General features: G+C 45.8%; 1 protein-coding gene across 2 annotated transcripts in view; it reads right to left on the bottom strand.

Moving 5' to 3' along the window:
• GALNT7 (polypeptide N-acetylgalactosaminyltransferase 7) overlaps positions 1-18,733 on the bottom strand; it is a 34,337-nt gene extending 15,604 nt beyond the window's left edge. For both annotated transcript variants that reach the window (XM_026048638.1, XM_026048639.1), the window contains exons 1-3: positions 18,255-18,733; positions 5,690-5,856; positions 53-183 (exon numbers count right to left, since the gene is read on the bottom strand). In XM_026048638.1, the coding sequence (XP_025904423.1) occupies positions 53-183; positions 5,690-5,856; positions 18,255-18,688 (732 nt within the window). In that variant the 5' untranslated portion in view covers positions 18,689-18,733. The remainder of the gene's footprint in view (positions 1-52; positions 184-5,689; positions 5,857-18,254) is intronic.
• Positions 18,734-20,086: the final 1,353 nt, after the last annotated feature.

Raw genomic sequence — 20,086 nt, 5'->3', positions numbered from 1 at the left:
TAACTAAGCACAGGAAAAGAAACACAAAGTATGAGTGAAAACTGGTCCCTACCTTTCCAAGCTTAGCCTTCTGGGCTCCAATGCTTCTAGCTTGGATCAAACCTTCTCTTCTCTCATTTCGAAATACCTTTACAAGGCCATTCCACTGCTTAATGTACTCGTCCAGTCGCTCCTTTAAGTGTGCTATCAAATGACAAAGAAAAGAAAAAAAGGAGTACTTAGGTAAAGTTTAGAAATGAGCTTTATACACACCCAGATCAAAAACGTCTACTTAAAAACGTCTGGCCGGGGCATTCAGGATTAAGAGAGCCTTAATTCGGCTCCTTGTACTACTGTTCACAAACTTTTGCTAAATGTAAAGACAGTGAGACTGGGGGGTTTTGACCTCCTGGCACACCTTCCTCTTTCACATGTTTGAGGTGCTAAAAGTAGCTGGAATTATGTGAAAAATCGCAATTCGCTTCAGTTATTATACAGTAACATTTTCCATAGTTGGGTTCCAGTCCAGCAGAAACCTGAAACAAAAGCCAGCCATACTCAGATTCTCAGCCATACCCTCCTTCATCTAGATTGGTCTTGGGGAAAGCGGGGGGACCTTGGTAGCCAAATCTTCTTTCTCACAGGATCAGAGAATATTCAAGGTTGGAAGGGACCTCTAGAGATCATCTAGTCCAACCTTCCTGCTCATGCAGGCACACCTACAGCGTGTGGCACAGGGCGGCATCCAGGCGGGTTTGGAAGGCCTCCAGACAAGGAGACTCCACAACCTCCCTGGGCAGCCTGTTCTTGCCCAGATCTGGACCCTACCCGAGGCCTCACGTCAGCTCTGGACCTTGTCTTATCTCATGGGCAGTCATCAATCCGTCAGCAATCCAACTAGCAAGGGAAGTCAGAGGTTTTGCGGTGGATGAGGTGCCTCCATTTTCCATTTGGCCATGTTGTCAGGGAGGGACACGGCAGCAGGGCCAGGAGAGGGGTCCGGTGGCAGGGGAAGGACATCCCTTGGGGCAGCTATAAACCCACTGAGTGGTTCGGCTGTAACTGCTGCTGCAGCCTAAATTAAAATGATCGGAGTCTGGAGATTGCTGTGGCTTACACTTCAGTACAACTGCTGGATTGTACATTATTGATGAAAGCATCCCCCCCAAAAGAGCTAGTTTAAACAAAGACTACATATAAATAATTGAAATAGAAACTGATTTTTTAAACATTGTTTCCAAAGTTGACAGTTCAGCAATTCTCCTGAATCTTTTGAAAATCTTTTGAAAATCACTAATAGAAGGTTGTGTATCCCTTCTCTTCAAACCTACAAAAAAAAAAAAAGTTTTTCTCAAGTGAAAGTTTTATGCATCCTTTTCTCCCTCTCCCTTTTGCACATCTGTAACTTTTTGTAAATCCTCATGCACTAGAAAGAAAAATCATGGGCACTGAATTACCAGAATAGAGAAAGAAAAATTATTACATACACTATATAACATAACATACCACACAACAGACATAGAATATGAGATTTGATAGCAGTAATATAATTTTTAAGGAAGAGAGTTAGGAGGCCATCCCAAAGGGGTACTAACAGAGTCCTTAAACCACCCCATTATTTATTCTGTAAATTTCACATGTTACCGAAAGACTGTCAGAAAAGTTTTAGAGTTTTTAAATCCTGAAGTTATTTCCAGCTCTCCTGCCTATGAAACCAAATGTTTTAGTTATCAAATGTTAAATATTGTAAGGCTCATGGGGAGCTGTAAAAATCTGTAATACTGATTGTGTAACGCTCTTCTACAGCACAAGTCTCAGGAATTTGCAGTCTAATATCTGAAAGCCCGCCAGAGCTAAGAGCAAGTGGTATTTCCCACAGGAAAACTGTGAATTTACCCCTTTCCCTTATTATAAAGGCTTGGCTTTGCAAGGTTGTGTGACAGAAGTGTGTAAAACTCCAGTATTTTTATGGTGAGAAATACTGTTTAGCCAGTAATCATTTCTTCCCACCTAAATTGTATATTTTGGTAATTTAGGATATCTGTCAGCAGCCTCAAAGTCTTTTATTTTCTGTTTAAAACTATATGTATTACCCTTTCAAACATTATAACCACCAATGTGATGTTTCCTTATTTTGGCTCTCCACTCATGCCTTAGTACATCAACTAATTTTTAAAGAGAGACTTCCTTTTCTTTCAGAAGATCCTAGGCATAGAAGACTAAAACTGAGAGATGGGGGAAGTGCTTCTCTTCCCCTATTCTACAGAAATCCATAAAGGTGATACATTAGCTACCAAGTGCTTCAAATGCTTCAGGAAATACAGTGTCACGAATCCTCATGAGCATCCTTGCTGTATCCTCCACACAGCTAATGCTCGTGACAAAGTGGGAAAAGAAAGTCCACAGGCACCAGTGTGACCACACTGATACCAGGACAGGATTTGGGGTTTCTAACATATATCAATACAGATTTTTTGCATTCAAATACTAGAACTGGCAGAATTTAATGAGTGGCAGCATCTTCTTGTTACCATCCTCTCTATTTTGACCAACAAGAAAAGTTGTTCTGCAAAAATCCCTGCTCCCTGACTTCATACAAAGAATTATAATGAAAATAACATTTCCCAAACATTTCAACTGTGTCTCCCCATAAGCTACCACACAGATAAACTGACATATGCAGTTTCATGTCACTGTTTTCCAACAAAGTAGGATTTCTCATAAAGGACCCACACGCTTTTATTTTAAATCACCGTGCAGGGGCACTTGCAACAGCCACGCTTCATTTTAATTCCAGGTCCCTGGAGGAACAAGGGCCGAAGCAGTAAGAAAGCGGGAGACCAGACGTGTGCTTGGCTGGGAACCTGCCTTCCAACACCAGGCACTCTCGGAGCGCAGCCCCACGGTGGCTCCCGGTGCGAATCTTCCTCCGCAGGCACCCGCGATGACTCTGCAGGCAGGTATGAAGCCTCTGTCTGCTCTATCAGACACTGTGGCTGCAAAAGCCAACAGCCACCAGCAGCTCGGTTGTGACTAAGCTCTGCTGTGACTAAGCTGCTCCCTCCCGATGGCTGGAGATCCCTTCAGGCTGCCCGGCACGCTCCTCGCGCCTCCTCTCCGGGCAGGAAGAAACGGAGCGAGATCCTACGCTCACGCTGGGTTTTTTGATCTAGAATGCAACCCGAGTTATGGGAATTAGGTTCACTATGTTTACCGAGCAACAGCCTCGAGCCCCGTAAGGAATTATCGGGGCGAGCCGGAGCAGCTGCGCAGCGAGGGGGTGAGGGCTGCTCCAGCCCGGGCTTGCCCGGCAGCTGCTCGCACACACGAGCAGACCTCGTCCTGCGCCCGCTTTACCCAACGTTGCCACTTGGGAAAGCTGCGTGGGAAGACCACGTGTGGGAAAGATAAACACAAGGGCTTGCTGGATGTCAGTTCCAGGCTGGTTGTGTCTGTTAACTATTCACATATGCACGGGGAGCCTAGGTTCTGTATTTCAAAGTAAGTTTCTTGAAAAATCTTAAGCTTTTGTAACAATTATTTGCATTTTGGAAACCTGTTTTATTACGCTAATTATTATGCCAGACTCACTTATTCCACGAATCACATATGCATATTTTCTCATGCAAAACTGAGCCCAATCGTTAGTAAAACTCTAGTAATATTCCTAGAGACCATCAGTGTTGTAGTTATTTTATATTGCTAACTCAGTCAGTCCTCGAACAGCCCTAAAGAAAAGCTGTGATCCCAGCTGAAAGGGAAAACTACAGTACATGTCTGCTGACTGAATTACTAAAATTATATCCCTTAGGAGAGAAGATATTTTTGTTCTATAGCATGTGTGCATATCCGAGCCAAATTCTCAAAGGCTGTACAGGGATACAGGAGACCATTATGGAGGACTCAGTGTCTATACTGCAAACCAGATGCACTGAAGTTTACAATGCAGGTAAACTTTTTCCTCTCCCATAAAACCAAACAGAAAACATCACCTACTTATCTCAAGGCATGATACAAAAATTAACACATACTAAGTATTTTTAATACTCCAAAAAAGATGGTCCTGATTGTGGGATGAGTCAAGTTTTCAAGCTCCTTGCTGGTTTACCACAAGAAAACAACCAGGACTAGGAGAAGCTCCGATCGCTTGATAAAACAGAGAGTTTCAGAGCAGAGTCATCGTCTCTCCTGGGCCACTGCCCAACTCAGCTATTACAAAAACAAAGAGGAGGGCCGAGGGAGCTTATCCTCTGCTTCCCGAGCAGCTCAAAATCCCGCCCTTGCTCCTAAAATCCCGCCCTTGCTCATCCTCCTCCTCGTGGCGCGAAGGGGACCGCCAGCATGGCGGTGCCAGCGGGTCAAAGCTCCCCTTGCAGTGAGGAGCTGCCCTGCAAGGTCACACACACAGCAGCCAACGGCCTGCAAAAGGCAGCTCTCTGAAACCAGGATTTACATCCCTACAGAGCCTCTGAAGAGGTTTCATCTCGGATTTGCACCTCCTACAGATCTTCACCCTACAGAAAGGGTTTCTAAGAACGTCTTTGGTTTGCTCCCTCTTGCTCCCTGAATGCCTCCCAAGTTTCATGGATTTACCCCCACAAACCTGTGCATGAAGCAGAAATACAGTTGCTGCCAAGTAAGTTACAGGATAAAGAAATTAGATACTTGAAGAGAGAGAAAAAGTCAGAGGCAGTAACTGACGTCTCAATGGTGTCTGGGCGACAAGAGTACAAGATTCTTATTTACATATACTTCTTTTCTCTAATGACATCTATTACAGAACTAGGCAGCAATAAAATCTGGTAAAAAACTGGCCCTGCACTGGTTAATACGTTATCCTGAATAGTTATCCTGAAATTTGTTCAAAGTTTTAAATGTTTTAAAAGCAGGCATCAGATTGACATCCACTGTCAATCATCTTACACTGGTGCCTCTATTCTTCTTCATTCTTCTATCCCCAAAGTGCATTAATTCTGAAGGTAACACTACTACAGCCAAAGGTTTTTTTTTTGCACTTAAAAACATCGTGCTTTTAAGTACACACATTGTAAATATGTACCAAGACCATAATGTATATTATAAAGGAAGAAGAAAATCCCTTGAGAAACTTTGGACTGAGGACTTGAGAAAACTTTGAAATACGTGGGTCAAAGAAAGGTAAAAATGAAAATGCACTTAGAAGTATCCCCTTCTCCCCAAAATAAGGAGCAACAACAACTTCAACACATTTAAAGATTGTGTTTAAACTAAAAGATAATGAAAATGAATAATTCAACAGCCTTAGACACATTTGTATTACAGTATAAACTGAAATGAGGATTCCTCTGTGGAATGCAAAGGAAAAAAATAATATTCCTAATAGGCTTATCACAACCTCCTTCAAATTTGTTCATTTTGACAAGAGCAAAGAGCAGAGCTATTTACCACAGCTTTCCGATATACACTGCTCCATAACAGTGGAAAAGCAGCCAGCACAAATTCTGTACTTTAAAGAATTGAATAGACATAAAATATCGCCACCACTGAAAGCAATTCAGTGGGAAGGAGCCCATCCTGCACTGAAAATTGCAATGACTTTGAAAAATCAACTTACTTTTCTTGCAGAGTCAACTCAAGCCGTGACAGGTAATAAATCAGAAGCAAAAAAATGCATTTTTTAAAAGCTGATATTTCCTTTTCTACACATGGTGTGCTAACATGCCAAATATACCTTTGTTGCTAAAATCATCGATCAGCACAATTTCTGCTAGGTATTTCCTCGGCGTTCTCTTGATGACACTGTGAACTGTCCTCATGAGTGTGGACCACCCTTCGTTATGGAAGACAATGACAACGCTGGAGGTGAGCAGGTTCTCGTCATAGTGCCAGTATTTGCACCTGCAAAAAGATTTTTCTGCATCAGTTTTGACATTAGATTTACAGAACTGTTCATTGACACATTTGCACAAATGAAACCTGCACAGGTGGCTGGACTTTGGATTAAAGAAAAACAAGCCATGAAATCCATACCTCAATGCACCTTAAGTGCCTCATCTGGATGCACGAGGCCCAAATCGCAGCCTGCTTCCAGGCTTTCCAGACCCTTTTTACCTCCCAAATGAGGCAGGATGCAGCAGGGAGCCTCGAGCGCTGCCCGAATCGCTCGGGGCTTCCTCCCGTGCTCTGCCCCGGCCCCGAGGCAGGGCCACCAGCAGCACCACTGCCGGGCAGCTGGCAGGGAGCGACAGCCCCAAACTGGGGCTTGTGAGATGAGAATCCCCTCTGGAAACACTAGGGTTCCCCCTTGGGACGGACGGACACAGCCCGTCACAGTCCTCAAGCAGAAATAGCGCAGAACCCTCGACAGAATAAAAATGACAAGTTTCACACTGCAAGGCCACGGGATTTTAGGAAAAGGCCAAGGATTTACAGCTCATTTGAAACTGTAATGTCTACTTAAAATTTGCTAATAAATAAATGCTATCACAATAGTAAATGACACATATTTTAATCAACACAAAAGTTTCTTTTCCCCTACAAACGCCTAGAAAGGCTATTCAGGCAAGAGGCTCCAGGAGCAGCATGTGTGTGGTTACAGTGTCAGCCTTGCACTTCCTCACTGGCGGTGACAAATCACAGCTGGCATCAACCTGCCTGACCCCCTGACTAGACGCACATGGGAAGTGCGACTCTTTCCTCTGTTTATTCCTATTAAGCCCTTCAATTTAAACAGCCGCCCTGGCAGCTCCCAGCTTTGTGCACCATGGAAAAGCACTTTTACAGCCACTTAAAACATTCCGCTCGCCAATTCCACCGCACTCTTTTTTATTGTTTTACTGCTAAGGAAATACAAAATCCACCCTGTGCTCCACTTCCCACCCCACCGATCGCCGTGCAGGAAAGACAGCTCCAAACCTGCTCTCCGGGTACCCTCCGAGCTCTGTCTCTCCCTGAATCCCTTCTGTTCCTGCTATCAGTGCTACACAGGCAGCGCTCCGTATCTCCAGAGCCAAATACTCCACACGCAGGGACATGTCATTAAACACACAGGGTGGCATAATCGCTTCCTCCTGTTGTTTCTCACTCCCTACGTGTCCTCATACCTGCCTTGTTTTTCCGTCCACTGATGCATACTACAGTTTTTTCACATAAAACATCCATTCAATCATTTCTTTTTCCTCCCCCTGCTGCCAAGAGATTACAGATGATTTAAAAACAAATAATATGTATGAGTAATTCAATCCACGCTTTCCTATATATAAATCATGTTTATCAGCAATACATTTGATTGGCAATTGTAATGCCCATTTACCCAATTATGCACCTAAGTAAAACGGAACAGCCTCCTGCAGGTAAAACCAGCCCAGGTAGTTGGTTTGCCGGGGATTTTACCATCTGATCACTCACCCTGGCACTGGAATTTACAGCTGCTCAAACTTCCATGTTTATATTTTTCTCCATGCAACAAAGAGCTTAAGTGCAAAGAATCACTCCTGTGTTTGGAAAGAAAAATTCTGAAGCTTAGTTCTGAAACTAAAGTCAAACCACACACACAAAGAACAGACATACATGTGTATTTAAGCAGCACATCTTTGGTTAGAAAGGTCAAAGAAAATTCCCACTTATTATAGGGAAACCTTATCAATTCTTCCCCTGCTGGGGAAAAAAATGGCAGAAACATACCATTAATTTTGATCCCGGGGAAAATGAAAATTACAGAATCAGAACGCATTAGAGCTAGGACAACTCATGGTAAGACCTTCTCTTACTCGTGTTCGATGCAAGCAAGCTCTGAAGCGGCACAGTCTCTAAAAGCACCGTCTGCTGATGCCAAAATCCCCCATCTCAGCTGCCTCTAGGCCTTAACTTGCTGCAGCCCATCCTATTTATAAACTACGGGCATGCAAGTGCGGGACTGACTTCTAAACCGCAGGATTCAGGCCACTAATGCGTGCCTTTCGTAAATCCTTCTCAACAGATTTTGATGATTTCAAATTGCAACACTTCAGTCTGCAGCCCTGCACTTAAGCTGCTCAGCTCTGCAGAGATGAGAGGCATTTGCGTCAGGTCAGTTCTCCAAGGAAATTTTTCCCATTGTGTTTTTAGTAGGGGATTAAAGACAGAAATGCCTCCTGCTTTATATACGCACATGTTCTTGTGGGTTAGGTTTGGTGATTTAGTTATATTAGAGAGCATGAGAAAGAGGTGATCTCAAGCCAAGCTGGAACACCAGCTGAAGGCCAAGGAAAAGCTCCATGGAAGGATGGCAGAAAAGTAAGGGCTCCTTTTCCCCTTGGAGAAGCAGGACCTGGCACGGGCTGCAGCGGCTGCTGCTGCCCTCCAGCACCCCACGCTTAGGCAAAAAGCTTTCTCGGTCTCCATTTAAAAAGACAAGGGTTATATTCCAAATGGACAAAACCTGGGCATTTCAACAGATAACAGAAACAAAAGCAAACACTACAAACAAGCCAAAACATCGTGCCCGCTTATTTTATCCTCTTCTTGCAGAAAAATAATATTTAGGAGTAAAACGGTTAACAATGTAAGAACAAAAAGATACTAAGTAGCTTAACATAATTAGAAAAACCCCAGCTGATTACAAAAGCCCGAATAATACAAAACATCTGCTTGCAATTTAAAAGCAATTTTAAAGCATTTTTTGCTCTGTGTTTAATACACTGTTTAAAACATAAAAATAGAGGTCTAGATGGGTTTTCTGCTGCCTATCCAACTTAATTCCTGCAGACCTGTCAGCATATTTTACTTCTTCAACTTGAAAAATCATGTCTGGCTAAATGTGCCACTCGCAAGCCATAATAACACTGCATTTATACTTGTAGTAAGAGCATTATTTTAGCCTTTTCCAGAGATTTGATTACACTTCTTGGACAGTCACCACAGTGACTCATCATCAGGCCCATAAGCAGCACCAGGCTGCAATAACTTGCACATTCAACCTCATCTCTTGGCTTGCACTGAGAATTGGAGGGCTGAAACATGGCAGTAACTCTAACTACATGCTGTTAATGTGAACTGGAGTCTCTGCAGCAATTTTTCCAAGATATATGAACTTTACTGAATTACTTGGGTGCCAAAACCAGGAGCCTCCACTCTCTCGTCTCCTTCAAATCCAAGGAGCAGAAGTTGGGAAGAACCTGTGTGTGGAGCAGCAGTGACATCCAGTGGTTGGTGAAACAAACACCACACAGGTAACAGCACGTGCCCTTCCCTTGCCTTTGAAGCTGCCTTTAACACTGCCTGCTTACCTATAAACTTCAGAGAGTCCTGAAAGAAAAATAAGAAGCCTAAGTTTGCAGACCACTGGGATTCGGTTTGGAATGACGGGATCAAGTAGATTCCACAGCCCAGTGACCAGGTGGTTATTCAGAGCTGGCACGGGGCACCTGCCAGTTTCACAGCACGAATGGGACAGGGACAAAGAGGATTTAATGACTTTCCAACCTCTAACTTCATCCTCCAGACCCACAGACTGCAGCACGGTTCCCTTTCAGATATAACCTGAGGGATGACAATTGTGGCGATAGTGTGAACCCAAGTGGTGAAAATAAGTCTTAAAAGCAATTAAAAAAAAAAAGAGAAAGAAAATGCATAAATAGATATCTGTATATTAAGGACTGTTATGAGTACAGCTGAGAGGGCAGCACGTTGCAAGGGATGTGCAGGAAGGTCCGCTGCATCCATAAGCTGACACTGTCACCAGGCCGTGCCTGCCGATCCCTCCAGGCCGGGGGCAGGAGGGAGCTGACGCACATGCACCCGTGGACGGGCAGATCCCAAGCCAAACAGCACAAACAGGGAATGTCCCTTCTGCCCGGGCTGCCCACGAGCGCACGGAGCTGCCGAGGTGGGGTCTGCAGCAGGGCCCCTTCCCGGGATCCCGGCTGAATCCCCGGGAGCCAGAGCGCAGGCGTTCGCCCGTAACCCTCAGCTTCTGCATCCCCCGGGGTGCGAGCACCTAAATCCGGGGAGCAGCACCACAGCACGCAGCCTCGGCCGGCCTTCCTCCTCGAGATGGTCTTCCTCGGGCCTCAGGCCCGACCAGCGCTTACCAGGTGCCTCCCTGGACGTTGTTCCCAACGCTGAAGCACTGAACGTGCATCCTCGGACCAGCGCGGGGCAGCCACATTCCCCCAAGGCAGCAGGTCGCTGTCCTGGCCACCCAAGGCCACCCAATTCCTGCGACCGCTCCGGGAGACGCATCCTGAGCAGCTCCTCGGCGCTGCATCAAGCCAAGCCCGGAACCAGGGAAAAGCCCAAGGCCTCCGTCTGGCATTTACATCACCCAGTCTTCCCGCATGTTGAAATTAAAATAAGTTCTCCTCTGCATTAATATAGAGCTGTTCACATTCTTAAACCGTATTTTAAGTTGTACTTCAAGTTGATAGTGGTTTGAGATTATGCAGCACCTGCTCATAATTGCTTGGCAGGGCTTGTATTTTTCTCACACTTCGAGCAACTCTAACAGAGCTTTAAAAGAAACCCTTTGAAAACACTGATGAGCTGCTGAGGCCTCCATGTCCATGGCAGTTCCTGCCATTTCTCCCGCGGGGTAAGAGCTGCTGAGGAAGGCATCTGCCTAGGCACAACTCGCGCTTCCCAGACGCGCGTAATGGGATTCAGCAGCCACAGACGGATCTACCCAATACGGGACACAAAAGGCCACAAAGAACCTCCTGGGGCAGCCAGTTCAGTCCCAAGGAAATACCTAATATTTCTGCTATGCCTCGCTCACCAGGCATTAAGCCCTCAAGTTCCCGTCCACGCTCAGCACTGAACTACACTTTATACGAGGCACGTTTATTTAAACGCTTTAACACGACAAACCCTGACGACAGAAACAGCACAGAGCATAAGTTATTCCATTTTTTCTTTTTCTTTTTTGGTGTTGCATCCAGATTACGCCGCGTTTGACAGACCAGCTCCATCACTTACCCCAAATGTGCAAGAGCAGGCACTGCGGCTGGGAGGCCACATAGGGAGCAACTGGGAAGGGCCCTGCTCCCGCTCCCTCCGCACCGCTCCGAAGTCAGGGCTGAAGGAAGGGCTCGGGTACACCCTGCCACACGTGTATTTGCAATAGGGAGCCCTGCTTAGAGCTCAATGGGGGCTGAAAAGCCAACAGAAAATGCCTGTTTTCCCTCCAAGGACAATGCCCAAGATCCCAAGCTTTCCTGGCCTCCAGCAAATGCTTGCCCGCAAGGACTGATGCGCCCGCTGCAAAACCAGGTGCGTCAGGCTGGGAACGGTCGCCCCACGCCGCAGTGCCCCAAGAGAAGCCCTTGCCCCAGGAGACCCGTGAAACGGACCCAGCTCCCCCAAGCTCCATGCCAAAGACACAGAGAAGCCCTCAGCAATTACTGCTGGAACTGCACGTGGCGCTACCAAATATGTAATTAGTGCCGTGCCGTAATTAAGCCATTAATCGCAATCCTGGGGAAGGCAGGCCCCACTTGAGAGCAGCTCCAAGGCATCTCCGCAGTGACTGACTGGACAACTAACTGCTGCAGAGGGGATGGGAAACGCACGTTGCTCACCCTGCATAAAAACAACACCCTCTTCTAAGCAGCAGCCAAGATTCATCGGCCCTGCTCCGTACGCTGAGTAATTTATAACTAAAGACCTCAAGTCCAGCAATAAAAACTTGATACTGCAGCTTGGCATCTTCAGTAACACTTGGCCCAACTAAAGGGCAGTCTTCACTAAACTTCAACAGAAAAAGTAACTTACACATAGCTGGATGCATATGTATATTTAAACAAACTCCAAAGTCTGTTTTTTAAAGGTCCTCCTCCATTTATAGCGAAAAGAGAGAGACAGAGAGAGAGAGAGAGAGAGAGAGGAAAAACAACCTTCAAAATTATAATTTCAAGAACAAACCAATTCTCATTCACTTTGGATTTGACTATCAAAATACCATTTATAAAAACGCTGGGAACAATTACAAGGCTTTCATAGTCTGGTAATGAATTACTGCTTCTGGTTCAGTCTAGCTGTAGGAAACATAACTATAGTTTTTCCAACAACAGTGAGATTAGGTACAGCCTGGTATTTAAAAATAAGGTAACATTTTATTTTTAGTGAAACAGTGTATGACTCCCTAAGATAAGCAACTGACATTTCAAAGGTAACACTCATAAAACAAACAAGATTAAAAGAACAGATGTCCAAAAATACCTTTCTCTGCACAAGGACCATTGTAGCCAAGCAAGGAAGAGTTATTTTTTTCAGATCTTTCAAAAAAGCTTATCACCAGGAGTTCTGTTTAAAATAAAATGTTTATCTATGATAACAGATCCAGTTATTCACATAGGAACATGAACGGTCCAGAGGACACACCCTGTCACAGCAGAAATGGCACTGAGAGAGAGAACTGAAAGCAGACAGCCCCTGGAAGGGAAGAAAACAAAACACACACACAAAAAAGATGTTTTAAATATTTGTTTTGCCATTATCAACCTGACAGACGTGCGTGGGTGATGCACTAAAAGCCTGGATCGAGCTGCTATTAGACATCACACAGACTGCAGCTATCTAATATAAAACTACTCTCTCTGTCCTTCTACCAGAAGAACCGCACGTCCTGCCGTGAAACGAAGCAGGCAGCGGGTTACGCCACAGGCGAGCGGCAAAACCTCGGGCTCAGGGCTCAGCTTTTAGGCAGCAGCTTCTGAAACGCAGCCCTTGCCAGGAGCAGCCCTGGAAACGCGGTGCCCTGCTCGGGGCTGGGTCACCTGTGGTGCAGCCAGCACCACACACACGCAGTGAGAAACACCCGGTACCGGTCTCACTGCTCCTGTGTTGTGGACATTCCTCAAGAGCCGGCATCGTCCCGAGTCTCTCCCAGTTCCTCTCCCCATCAAGCTAGTCAGAATAAAATTGTTGCAATTTCTGTCAAAAGAAGCTGTCAATCTGGCACAAAAAAAAAAAAAAAATTAAAATATTAAAACCCTCGGGTCGAAAAAAGTTACTTGCAAGCAAATCTTTGATAGGCTGAACAACGGCAGCATATCAAGTCTTAGCAAACATGCTGAGTACTGATCCTTTCCTAAGCCTCCGTAGTTAATGACCCTGGAACAACATTTGATCAACAGGATGAACATCCTTGGCTTAAGGGCTCTGAAATCATGCAATGTGGTTAACAGGACAGACAGGGAGTTTCACAGCACGTCACTTGCAACATGCTTTAAGAGAGTGCTTCTTGGCTTAGATTTCAATCCTGGGTGCAATACGAAGCAAATGAACGATTTGAGCCCAGCAAAATACCCACGTGGGAAGAGCAGAGGTGAAGAGGGGCTGTTCTCAAGGAGCAAGATTTCCAAAAGAAATCAGGAAAGGCAGAAGTGGGTAGAGGCAAGGGAGAAATGCTGCTTGGGCCGATGCAGACAGCGTGCAGGAAGGCAAAGTGCCGGCGTAGCTCACATTATTGGGACATGGAAAGAGCAACGAGAAGGTTTAGGGACAAACGAACTGAAAACGGGGGTTCATCGCTGAGCATGCGGGCGGCTGCTGCTGCCAGAGGGCACAGAAAGGACGGACACACTCGGCACCCTATTTCCCTTGGTCTTTCCCAGCAGGGCCGGCTGTCCCTGCTCCCAAGCGCGCTGTGTCCCGCGGCCACGTGTGCAGAAGTGAAGCAACATCTCAACAGCACTTCACACCGGGACCCGCATTCCTTCGAAACACAGCGACTACCTACGTTCTCCTTAGGTAACTGCGTAGCAGAACTAACACCTTCCTCGGGACCGCAGGGCAGACCACGCTGTGCTGGCCCGACGGGAGAGCAACCCCAGCCCCTCCGGCGGGGCGAGCAGCCACCGGGCCGCCGCGATCGATAACCGCTGCCCGTGCGCTCCAGCTCTGCGGCCTCGGGGGCTCCTCGCACAGCCACGGGGCTCTTCGGTTGTGCTCCTGCCCCGCTCCACATGCCGCGGCCTCTCTGGCCCTCGCTGTGCCCGTCCTCTCGGTCCTTCAGCCGCGTCGTCCCTGGCCCAGGGACCTGCTCTGCATCTCACATCCCGAGCCACGAGGCGGAGAGGGCACCGACGGTTTATTTACTGTTTCCAGGTGGAAACAGTGAGAGAGTATTTGGAATTACCGAATTACTAGATGAGGGGAGAGAGATAAAAAAAGGAAAAAGCAGAGACCTTCAGCACCTGGTTGAAAAAACAGTGTAGAACAGCATGCTCTAAATTCATGAGTACCTGGGGAAATTTGGAGAGTTAATTAGCTTTATTCAGGAAGGACTGCCTTCTGTGAAATAAATCAGGAGCAGATTAGTGGAGCCGAAATCCTGCAGGAACCTTCAGCCCCAGGCAAGGAGGGGAGTCACGGACACAAGGGAGCAGAGCAGAAGGGCCGCCCGCCCGCGCAGCCACCAGCGCTGCGGCCGCGATGCCCACAGAGAAATGAGCACCGCTGCCTCAGCACACACAGATGATATAAACCGTGCTCCAAAGAGGATGCTTTGGGTACCATCCGTCAGTGCTTCCACGGATAACTGAGCCAGGGAACCCACAGGAGAGCAAACCCGCTTGTTGGGCCTCAACACGGCGTGGAACTCAGTGGAGGACACAGCTACTGAGGAGACCTTCTGCAGCCGCAGCCACAGCACAACCGAGCTGCAGCACCGCAAAGAGGAGTCCTGGTAACACCTCCTTTTGAAAAGGGCAACTACGCAGAGATGAGCAGGCTTAAAAGGAAAAAGTAAGGATAAAGCACTTCCCCGGAGCACAGTGTTTTGAAAGACACCACAGCAGAAACAGAGAGTGTTTACCATTAATGATTAAAAAGAAAAAAAAAAAAAAAAAAAGCACACTGTAAGGAAACTAGAAAAGCCAGCGTGATCAAAAGCCAGACGCTGTTAGCAATAAAAGAGACATTCTTTACACACACTGGGTGATGTCCAAAAAAGGAAAGTAAAAATGAGCACTAATTCAGGCAAACTGAACATATATAATAAGGTAGATGAAAAAGAGAGCTTGAGAAATAATGTACTGAAGTATAAAAGCTGCTATTGAAAAGGTTTTAAATATCACAAGCAGGACACCTGCCAGAAAGCCCGTTGGGCTGCCAGATGATCTGAACGGAAAAGGACCACTCCAGAGGGAAAGCTACAGCAAGAAACACGAACTGGGTATTTCTACTAACCTCTTAACAGCAACCAGCACCACATGCCTAGGGAAGTGCCTAGGAGCAGAGCAAGCAAACAGCAATATTTCCCCAGTATCTGCTGCTACCCTCAGCTATCTAAAGCCTAGGGACTTTGTAATATGGAGATAACAGACAATCTCCGTACAATGGCTTTTATTGGATTTTTCTGCCATGAGCAGTCTAATTGCTTTTTTTTCCCCTCTTCTTATACACCCAGTATTTCTAGAAGAATGCAACACAAATTGACAAACTGTTGTGGCACATAACTACTGCTGACACCAGCCTTATTATCAAGGGAACGCAAGGAGGAAAATATGACATCAATTTTTATAAAAGGGCCTCGAGGACCCCAAAATTGCAGACTGCTAAGTCTGACGTCTGTGCTGAATAGAAGCTGTAACAAAGAACAGAATTAGTAAACCACAGAAATAGCTGCTGTGCAAGAGAGCCGTGCTGCAGAAACCTATTACAGTCCTTTGAAGGAATCAAAAGGAATCAAGGGTGAGTCTGTAACAGAGTAACTGCATTTCTAAGAGGCCTTTGATGGGGTTCCTTCCCAAAGGACTCTGCTTGTAAAGAAATCAAAGTGTGATGGGATATGATGGACGACCTTCTCTTAATAATCACTTAAGAAATAGGAATAAGTACTCATTTTCTACCCCGACTAGAGTCTGTGGCCGTAACACATAAGTATCTGTGCTGAGACCCCCACTGTCCAACCCTTCTTCCAGGTCATTTTTGAATAATAGAAAAATAGTCTTCGTAGTTGTGCTTAAAAGGGCTGTAAAAAGCTGCAGAAAAATCAAGGACACTAAACCAGGCAGTCACTGGCAGGAGAGCTCTTCACCACTGCAAATCCAGTGTATAAGGACTGTCAGACGTAACCTACTGCACATATTCAGCGACAGAACCTAAATATGTTATTATTACTCAGAAAATCTTGGAGTCAGCATGGGCAGCTCTTTGAAAATGGTACCTTGGAGTGGATCAACGGGCAAGGAGAACAGTAGGAATGATACGGAGAGGAATACAGCCGCTTTGTGCGGATATCCGTGATATTCCCTCTGCTGGAATACTGCATCCAATCACTCCACCTCAGAGACTTTGGTGCAATAGCAAAGCCATGAGGGAAGGTGGCAAAGGCCCAGAAGTACAGGGCAATTCCCAATGGGAGAGATTAAACAAACACCACCTTTCCTGGCTTGGAAAAGGAGAAGTCATTGACTCATTTAGAGACAAGTCAGTGCACAGGAAAAGCTGTGTGAAGCACGACCATCCCATCCCAATCTCCGGCTCAATAAATCCTCTGGTTGCCACAGACAAACATTTACCCCATTCACATATGTCTTCTTCCAAACATATTGGCCACAGCTAGAGACAACATATTGGGGAAAAAAGAACAACCAAACAAAACCCAGATCTCTGGCCCCATACATCTTTATACTTAAGTTATGGAGAAGAAGCCAAACCCCATTTTTTGTTCTCCCTCAAAGCAATTCCATCAAGATTTGTCTGTGAGGATGCACCTTGTACCTGGCAGCACTCATGGCCAGCCCAGATCTGTCTTTTATTTGCCTAGCAGGGAGTGCTTATCCTTAATCTAGGATCATCCACAAACTTTAACTCTGTTTTTACATCGGCTATTTCTCTATATTGATCCCAAATACAAAAATAAAAAATAACAAGACAAGGGACACCATGTGAAACGCAATAAGCATGAGAAATAAAAGGCTGCCATCTACCTGTATAATAATAAAAACATCCAAAAAAAGGACAAGAAAACATTTTCTTTCAGAAACTATACAGAGTTGGGATAGGGCCAACACCCCAAGAGGCCAACACACAAAACACTGGACATCATAACATTGCCTGAGAGACTGCTTTGTCAACGCAGTTCCTAGCGCTGTTCTGTTTGCTTCTTTACAGTAGTGTATTCCATAACAAAGCCTAACCTTTTCATTCGAGCTACTGACTCGCTTTAAACTCCATAGAAGACACATCTGCAAATGCTCTTTGGCAGGAAGCAGTGTTTTCTCCAGCTCACGTTTCCCGCTCCGCTCCCTAATGCAGGGAGCGTTAGGGAGCCCCATGTTCCTGAAGCTATGCAAACCACTTGCTCAATCCCTTGGGGGGAATTCCTCGCTAGAACTCTCCTTTACATCCTTAGTAAACATAAACTCAAGAGATGACTCGAGGGAAAGCAGGCGAGAGCCCCCCTTTCGCTACCACACGAACAGCTTGCTCAGAGACCTGTCCCTGGGAGCCAGCAAGGAAACCGTGTCACAGGGAGCGAATCCTGGGAGCGAATCTGGCTCCGGCAGGCGGCTTAACGACCAGCAGAGACCACTGCGTAAATCCCCTGGCAATCACTGGTCTAAATGACGTGAATCCATTAGCAGTCACACTCTCGGAGTAAACACGAACATCCTCCCCAAATTCCCCTCCCCTTCTCCAAAATCAAGTGAAAACTCCTGTTTCTGAGATGCTGGTCTTGCCCATGACAAACCCAGTGTGAAAATGTTCGGAGGCTGTCCCGCTGCCAGCCCCAAACCCTGCCACAGCGGCCCGTCTACAGACTTATCCTTCGGTCAGTGCAAGCAAATAAGCAGAGCTATTCAAGGGAAATAACCTTCTTTCCTTGCAGTTCTCACTTTTTTTTTTTTTTTTAATGTTTTAGGATTTTCTGTTATTTTTTTAAGCGCTGAGGAGAACCCCAAACCTAACCAATCCACTGTAGTATATGAACTCTGCATGAAATAATAAAGAAAAGGCATTCTTACTCAAGAACAGACCACGAGAAGTTACAGATTAGTACAGCAAATAAGACAATAAAGTGCGTGGTTGGACCCGGAACATCGAAACATGTGCAATTAGAGACTAAAATGGATGGCTTCAGAGGAAAATCAATATAGATTAAGTATTTATGAAAGGATTAACGGGAACAGCATAAAGATAAATATATGGAAACATTTGGCATAGTACATTGCTCTTGCTTGCCAAGACAAGAGGCCTCGGTTACTTGGTCTAATTAATAATATTATTTTAAGCATCGATTAAGATCTATGGAAAGAAAATGATCAAATTGCATAAAAACAGAACTAAAATAAAACAAAAAGTCTGCTTACTCGTCTTGACGCAAGTCATTAACGCTCCGATCTAGCGAGATCATATCACTTGCCACCATATTAAACCCAAACTCTTTAATGCTGGCTTGAATGGATTCTTTGTATTCTGGTCCTAAAACATATGGCTTTGCTTCCTCTCCAGGGCCACCAACAACTCCATGAGGCTCGGGCTCTTTGGGTTCAAAATTACCAAGGACTCCAGGTCGTAACACGGGATCTCGGTATACAAATGTCTGAGGCTTAAATGTGAGATACTGCCTCTGGATGATGTTTTGCTGATTGTTATCACCACCAGCGTGATGCTCTAGTTCATTTTTGGCCTTATTTTTTCTTCGAATGGATTCCAAGTCCACTTCCACACCTTCAACATGAGGCCAAGGTACCACGGGTTTGAACTTCTCATTTCCTAGTCCATGGTCTCCTTTGTTTGGCATGGGTTTGTTGGCTTCCTTCCCATCCTATATATACACACACAGAGAAACAGCAGAAGATCGTATAAATTTATGACCTTTCATTTCACAAATCCCGTATTTTAGGCGGTCAGTCTGTACTAAGCATATGTTCATTAAGACCCCGAGAAGGGTCAAAAGCCAAACTTGGTACTGAAGCTTCCTACCCGCTGCGAGTCTGAGAACATCACTGCTAACATCTACACTTACCTGGGTGCACAGCCGGGAAATGGCAAGAGCCCGAAGCTTCCCCAAAAAATTCCAGGGTTTGGATAAGGCTCGGTAACTAAATACATATATACATATATATATATATGTATACATGAGGTTCTGAAGTCTGAGTGCAAAGGATTTCCAAGTACAACTCCCACATCCACGAACACTCACTAGAAAGTACTGTAAGCTCCTTCCCTTCCCATACTCAAGGGAACATTTAAGCTCGATTTACTTCTCGCAAAGAAACTAGAAAGATGTTTTACACACGGATATTGTAACACTTGGAAGTTAGGAATGCACTTAAATCCTCAGGCAGTTGCAACCACCTCTTGGCTACTGTTTTGAAAAGCATCTTATTGGGCTGGTATTTGTCACTAAGAATGCCAGGACTGTAGGGCAGCTGGGAAACATTGCTGAAAGTTCAGATTTCCAGCTAAAATTATCCATTAGTAAATGGGACAGATGCCGTCTGCAGACTGCAGCCTGACCTAACAACACAGACACTCGAGCAATGTCTCACTATCTATTTTCAAACACAGAATCAAAGAAAAAAAAGTCGGTAGCATGAAGTCATCTATTCCAACCTGCTAAAGCGCGGCTAGCTTCACAGTGACATTGGGTTGCTCACTCTTGTGTGGCCAACATTTTCAGATCTCCACATTCTCTGGATAAGTCGTTTCAGGGCTTAATCAGCCTCAGTGAAAATATTTTTCCCCATACCCAGTGAGAAGTTTCCCTGCCAGACCTTGTCGTGGCTGCCGGCTGCCCTTTCACCGTGCATCTCCGAGAAAAGGTGGTTTTCTCTGTAACCTCCCTTTCGAATGCAGAAAGCTGTAATTAGCTCCCCATCAAACATTCATTCTCCCGGCTAAGTCAGTGCAACTTCCGCGGCCTTTCCAGGGACCTCCCGTGCACCAGTGCCTGGAACAGCTCAGCAGCTCTTTGCTAGACCCGCTCCGTGTGCTAAGGCCCCTCGTGCATGGGGCAGAGCAAGCGGGAACACGGGACACGGTGCTCCCGACGGGAGCTCCTCCACGCTCCACAGGGACCAGACCACGTTCCTGGGCTCGATGGCTTTGCTCCTGGGAGCACCTGCACCCGCTGCTGCAGCACAGGGCGCGTTGCTGACGGGTGGTCGCATGCGCCTGCGCCGCGCGATTCCGGCTG

Source organism: Nothoprocta perdicaria, unplaced genomic scaffold, assembly GCF_003342845.1.
Source record: "Nothoprocta perdicaria isolate Ctin4 unplaced genomic scaffold, notPer1 scaffold_56, whole genome shotgun sequence".
NCBI lineage: Eukaryota > Metazoa > Chordata > Aves > Tinamiformes > Tinamidae > Nothoprocta > Nothoprocta perdicaria.
This window is presented reverse-complemented; position numbering and strand designations above follow the sequence as displayed.